General features: G+C 42.7%; 1 protein-coding gene and 3 non-coding genes across 4 annotated transcripts; all 4 read right to left on the bottom strand.

The window, feature by feature from the left end:
* Positions 1–314: 314 nt before the first annotated feature.
* On the bottom strand, positions 315–3,435 carry RPS12 (ribosomal protein S12). The gene is made up of 6 exons (XM_061130120.1): positions 3,292–3,435; positions 3,116–3,166; positions 2,826–2,942; positions 1,994–2,096; positions 1,451–1,552; positions 315–407 (listed from the first exon to the last, which is right to left on the bottom strand). Exons 2-6 carry the CDS (start codon positions 3,127–3,129, stop codon positions 345–347), a joined length of 399 nt encoding a protein of 132 aa, XP_060986103.1. The 5' UTR covers positions 3,130–3,166; positions 3,292–3,435; the 3' UTR covers positions 315–344.
* On the bottom strand, positions 548–677 carry LOC133047383 (small nucleolar RNA SNORA33). Its single transcript, XR_009690744.1, has one exon. It is a non-coding gene; the product is annotated as a small nucleolar RNA SNORA33 (small nucleolar RNA).
* On the bottom strand, positions 1,633–1,709 carry LOC133047389 (small nucleolar RNA SNORD100). The gene has a single exon (XR_009690749.1). It is a non-coding gene; the product is annotated as a small nucleolar RNA SNORD100 (small nucleolar RNA).
* On the bottom strand, positions 2,532–2,604 carry LOC133047379 (small nucleolar RNA SNORD101). The gene has a single exon (XR_009690740.1). It is a non-coding gene; the product is annotated as a small nucleolar RNA SNORD101 (small nucleolar RNA).
* Positions 3,436–6,510: the final 3,075 nt, after the last annotated feature.

Here is a 6,510-nt window from a genome sequence, read left to right as displayed (position 1 = left end):
GGGCATGTACAAAAGCCCCACAGCCTAAATCCTATCCAGTCCTCTTTGTACTTTGCTGATTTGTCCAGTTCACTTTTCTAGGTTACAGTTTGGCTCATCAGTCATAAATATCCACCCAAGAAAACCCTGACCATCACCAAGCCTATCTTCACTTGGGCTCTTCTACTTGCCAACTGAAATTACTTACTGATTGGAAAAAATGCTTCCACTTAGAAACCAGGACAAACAGGATGCATCCAGTTATTTTGCAATGAATCTTTTGTCCTTCATTAACACAGACTTTAATTTTACTGCCCCAAATAAAGAGCCAGAGATGAAAAACAAGAGCTCAGTTTTTTATTTCATCATTTCTTGCATTTGAAGTACTCCTCGATGACATCCTTGGCCTGAGATTCTTTGCCATAGTCCTAAAAAACAAATGTGATTTTACTAAAATTTATAAACTCCCAAGTTGTTAGCACTACTAGTTACAGTGAAGCTTTAAAAAAAAAAAAAAACAAACACAAAACACAGCACATCTTCTGAAGTATTCCCCACCATTAAAATGCCTTGTAGCCATTTTCAGGGACCTTAATGACCTCAATGTCTTTAAGGCTCGTAACATGGCTTTCCTATTGCCAGCATTTTCTAAATTTCTGCAGAAACACATTCAGGTAAGCAGATTCTTTGGCTGGCTTAATTATGGCTTATTTCCTTTTCCTGTAAGAAAGACTCTACATCTGTTGAGAATTACACATTTGCTTTTAAGTGATTTTTGACTCATTACAGGGTTAACTCATTATTGACCAGGGGATTTTTGCTGAAACTAATGCCTGTGGCCTGACCAAAAATTGTTCATTTACACTCTGAAGACTGTTACATTCAATATTTATATCTGATACAATTGTATTATCCAGCACCATGATTTTCATTTTCAATATCAGAATCAATCTCTAAGATGTTTTTGCTTGTTTTGAATCTGACCATGACACTGGAGACCCGGGTTTGATCCCTGCGTCAGGATTACCCCCGAAAGGGAATGGCTAGCCACTCCAGTATTCTTGCCTGGAGAATTCTATGGATAGAGGAGCCTGGTGGGCTACAGTCCATGAGGTCACAGAGTCAGATACAACTGCATGACTAACACACTGAAAAACAATCATCTCTGAGACACTAATGTCACTTGAACAGAAGGTAGCTACATAAAACTCATCCAAAAATTCACACAAAATTCCACATGTATCATTTCTGACAATTTTACCATAACATGTTTGTGTTTGTAATATACACAAGGATGGAACAAAAATATAACCACAAAATATAATAGTCATACTTTGTAAATGAACCCTCGATCACTTTTAAGCTCTAAAAGTTTTGCATGGTAATGTAAAATCCCAATATACATTAATACATATCCCGTGTTAAGCATGGTTACCCAGTACATTTATCCCAGACACAAATATCAACTTACCTTAACTACCACACAACTGCAACCAACCACTTTACGGGGTTTTCCCTCTCTGTCAATTTTACAGAGGCCTACCCATTCCCCTAGTTTCTTGTTGTCATCAACCTGTTAGGGGAATAATAACAAAAATAAATCACCACACTAGTAGGCACTAATACTACTGACAATACACTAGATGAAAGGCGGCTGGAGTCAGATAGGGTGACATGGCAGTTTCCTCACCGCGGTTCAGTAGAGGGAGCCAGTTGTCATCATGTACAGCCCCAAGAAACCTATCAATACCCTATCGCAGGTTATTCTGTATCAGCGTAAAACCAGCATTTCAATCTGCAGGAATAAAAATGCTTCCCTAACTAGCTTTAGCATAGCCAACAAATGCCAAGTTTGTGATGCTTTTCAGACCTGCAGAAAAGGTCTTTACAAACTTTCTCTGCTATGACAAAAATCATTATGGATAGCCTTTATGTGGACACAGGTCTGTAACTGGCCTAATTTACAAAAAGCTAATTTGGCTTTCACAAAAGCTAAATCCAAGGAGTAACTTACCTTAATCAGGTTGATCTGATGCTCAGCACAAAGGGCCTCCACCAACTTGACATACATAGGCTCATCACAGTTTGATGCAAGCACACACAGATGGGCCTGGCGCCTGAAATGCAAAACCCAACAGCAGACGCTGAAACCTGGGTCTACATCTACCTGCAATCTGTGTAAGAGAATTCTCTTGCACTGGATACTGGCAAAAACCTAACCAGGCATTGGAGAACACAACTTCAGTTTGACATAGCTGCCAGAAAGCATATTATTTCTTTACTTCCATCGATAGAAGAACCACCTAATCTTCAATAACTTGTAAAATTCTAAATTTCACATATAGCAACTGTTTTAACCACCCCAAAGACCTCACAGTAAATTTACAAGTATTTCTCATCCACACTGACCTCTACAGCTGCTGCTCTTACTAACTTCATACTAAACCTAAGCTTCTGCCACAGTACTTTAGTGGTTTAAGTCTCCAAAGTGCAAAATGAAGGTTCCCATCTCTTCCATAACTAACCGTGAAAATTAGCCCCCAAAGCTACAGGTTTGTCAGACTACGAGATTTCACTCATAGAAGGAGTGAAGGGGTATCCGACAACTTAAGTCATCATTCAAACACTGTAGTTTTACTTCAAGAATCAAACGTTCATCCCCATTCAAAACCCACACACTCAGCGGGCCATTAGAGTTCTGAATTGATACCTTTTCCTATGTTTCCTGTAGAACGGATGTCATTCAGAACTTTTGTGCTAACACCATGAAACTTCACGCTTTCTTCCCTCGGCTGCAGTTTTGTTCCGGATCCAACAACCCACAGTATTGAGACTGATACACGTACTTGTCTAAAGCTTTCGCGGCTTCGCGAATTCCACGTGCTAAGCCATCGTGGATGAGGGCGGTCTTCAGCACCTCTTGCAGAGCAGTATTAACGTCCATTACACCTCCAGCAGCAATGCTAAAAGACAAAAATTTAAATTTTTAATTCTCGCCCACCATCTAACGCCTTGGATACGGCAATCATCAGCAGGGTAAGCCAGATGCGCTTACGACTCGACGGCACAACTAGAAACCACGCTACCGGGTCCAGGCCCACGCGTTGCCCGCCCCACCACCCAGCCCTGGGCTCACCCTTCCTCGGCCATGGCGGTGGGTTACGGGTGGAGCCGAATCTTGAATGCACTGCAAAACAAACAGCAATAAGTTAGGTAAAGAAACGACCCCGATTAGCCCCACATACTCAACGCCAACTCCAAATAAAACGCAGCCACGCTGCATAACCAACACCTCTACTTTGCCTAACTCACCCCGAGCCTCCGCCTCCGCGCGGCTCCGCGGCGGCAGGGAAAGAGAACGAACGCGCCCGCATGACGGTATTTAAGGGTTTCCCAGGACCCCTGGGCGCACGCGCACTCCCTTCTATGGAAGAGCTGGCTCTGGCAATGCCGGGCCTGGAGAATTTCTGTTTCCGGATTGAGGCGGTCCTGAGACAGGACTCCTGCTAACTTTCTGACGCTGCTCGGCCGGTCATTGGCTCACGAAACAGGCACTAACGCGGGCAGCTTCTTAACGTCATTTCCCGCCGGAGGCGCGGCCTGCAGAGGCCCCGAGAGCCTCTACGGAGCGCGAGAAGGGCCAGGCGCTCCTGTCCGCGCGATCTTGTAAAGCTCCCGGAGCCCCTGCAGCCCCGGCTGAGACTGAAGACTAATTTTAACCCTTTCTACGCCCTAGGTGTAATTTCCTGTCGACCCGCTAACTGGGCCTCCCCGAGCGGCACCCTCTCTCGCTTCGTTTCTGAGTCACTCTGAATGTTCGTGAATTTGTCAGTCTGTGGGTGATCACGCGCGTGCGTGTGTGTCTGTGTGTTTTTATGAAACGACAGCCAACACGTTTTCGCTGCTTCTGAAGCACATCGCAGATTCCCCTGTCCTGACCAGTGTTAAGTGAAACCCCTGGCCAGCCTAGTGATTGGTTACGGTTTCCTAATGTAGTTGGTTCTAAAAGAAGTTTTGGTTTGGGGGGGTTTGTTTTTAGGATTTGGGTTTTTGGGGTTTTTTTTTAACACTAAATTGCCCCGTGGATTCGTAATCCCGCCCAAATCGGGATTCAGCAGGTGCATTTGAAACTCAGTGTACCAAACATAGGGACGGGGTCTGGGAATACAGAGAAGAAAACGTAGTCTTTGAGAAATCCGGCGTTAATTTCGCCTCCCAGGACTGGCGGAGTTAATGGAATCTTCTCCGAGAAGTCAGTTTTAAATTTGACTTTCTCGGAAAGCAATATTCTGAATTTTGCGTTGACTGACCATTCCCCCACCGGCACTTCCAACGCTAATACATGAAATACAGCCTCATGTCATCAGTACAGTCCTTTTTCTTGTGTTCTAAATTCCTCTTTTAACAAGTAGCCCAGACAGCAGTTATTAAGCGTTTGATAGGTGCTAGCACCAATGCATTTAGCGAACAACGAAGAACAAACAGATAACATTAAATTCTTGAGTACTGTGGGAAAAAAAAATGAGTAACATGTTCAGAGTGTGAGGTAGAGTTAGCCAGAATAGTGATATACTGGAATTTTAATCCCTGTTGTTCAGGGATTTTCAAGCTTTGTTGTATAAATGTTGAACCTACTTATTTCCATCCATAGCTCATCCTAAAAAATTGTTCACTTACTCACTTAATTATTGAGCTTTTGGGGGGGGGGGGGTAACAGTTTGTAAAGATGAGTATATTTATTCCTGCTGCTCTCATATCTGTGGTGAGATTAAGATTTGAGCCAAAGTTGGTAACACCTGAAGGCCTCAGGGGAGTTAATAGCTAGAGTCACACTCATACTGGCGGATTATACCTGGCTTGAATAATGTACACAAATATGTGTCTGAAATACCTATGAAAAATAAATTCTAAAGTTTGTGTGTTTTAGAAACATTAATGATAATAGGTAATTTTGTTTAGATGTCAGTTTATGTACTAATTATTATGTTTTCTCCCTTAAGTGTCATTGAAACTTCATGTGGTAGCGGTGGTGTTAGCCCTTTTAATAGGGAAAGAAACTTAGGCATAAGGAGTTCCCAAGCTACACAGCTAGTAAATCTGGCAACTGGTGTTTGAGCCCAGTTGACTTCAAAGCTGATGCTTCTAACCCTTCAGCCATTTGGATGATTGCCCAAATGTGGGAGGGAGGTCAAGATTTCAAAGATAACTCTTGGCATCTCACATTTGGCAATGATACCACTGGTTCTACCTTCATCATGTAAAAAGTCACATAGAGAAAGGGAATATTGCAGTGTCAGGCAGAAAAAGAGACAGCAGTAGAAATCTGAGTTTCTGAATCATCTAAGTGTAGATGTATTAGTTTGCTAGGGCTGCCTTAACAAAGTATGGCAAACTGTTAGCTTAAACAACAAAGTTATTTTCTCATAGTTATGAAGACAAGAAGTTTGAAATCAAGGTATCAGCAGGACTGGTTACTGCTAAGGGGGGGAATCTTGTCAATGCCTTTCTCTTAACTTCTGAGGTTTGCCAGCAATCTTGATGTTCCTTCGTTTGTGACAGCATAACTCCAATCCACATGTTCTCCCTGTGTGCATATCTGTCTCTGTGTCCAAATTAATTATATATAGAATAATTCTATTTCCAAATAAGGTCTTGATATGGGGTGCTGGGGTTGGGACTTTGACCTGTGTATTTTGTGGGGACAGAATTTAACTCATGACAGATGTCAAAAAAGAAGCAGATGAAGAAGAGTTTAAATAATAGGAAAGATCTTTGTGTTGAGCTGCAAAAAGCTTTACTTGGAAGACCAAAGCTGGGAACAGAAGCTAAACCAGTGCACTGGAAGGATTTTACATCATGGAGTGGTACGGCCTAGCTGAGCTGAGTTCAAATTCTGGCTAACTCTGTGGCCTTTGGCAAATGGCTTTTTTTTTCTGAGTCAGTAAAGTGGTGATAATACTGGAATATTGTGAGGAGTAAAAAGGGATAATTGTTTAAAGTGTTCACCACTGCCTGTGAAGTAGTAGCTGTTCTTCAGTCAGCCATGTTCGACTCTTTGCGACCCCATGGACTGCAGCACGCCAGGCTTCCCTGTCCATCACCATCTCCCAGAGCTTGCTCAAACTCAAGTCCATCGAGTCGGTGATGCCCTCCAACCATCTCATCCTCTGTCGTCCCCTTCTCCTGCCCCCAATCCCTCCCAGCATCAGGGTCCTTTCCAATGAGTCAGCTCTTCACATCAGGTGGCCGAAGTATTGGAGCTTCAGTTTCAGCATCAGTCCTTTCAGTGAGTATTCAGGGTTGATTTCCCTCAGGATTGACTGGTTTGATCATTTTGCTGTCTGAGGGACTGTCAAGAGTCTTCTACAGTGAAGTAGTTACTTAACTTATAAAGAACTTCATAGGAGAATACATGGAAGGGTTCTTAATATAACCTTTATCTTGTCCTAAAGCATCTAGCATTTAGTACAGTGACTTACATATTGGAATCACTAAACCAATGTGTACTAAATGAATTCATGGAATGAAATA

Source organism: Dama dama, chromosome 26, assembly GCF_033118175.1.
Source record: "Dama dama isolate Ldn47 chromosome 26, ASM3311817v1, whole genome shotgun sequence".
NCBI classification, from domain to species: Eukaryota; Metazoa; Chordata; class Mammalia; order Artiodactyla; family Cervidae; genus Dama; species Dama dama.
This window is presented reverse-complemented; position numbering and strand designations above follow the sequence as displayed.

Excerpts from the sequence above, each read along its gene's own strand:
- RPS12 (XM_061130120.1), bottom strand. Across the intron at positions 2,097-2,825 it reads GCCGCGAAAGCTTTAGACAA|GCGCCAGGCCCATCTGTGTG; the intron begins GTACGTGTATCA and ends TTTGCATTTCAG. Across the intron at positions 1,553-1,993 it reads ATCAGATCAACCTGATTAAG|GTTGATGACAACAAGAAACT; the intron begins GTAAGTTACTCC and ends TTCCCCTAACAG.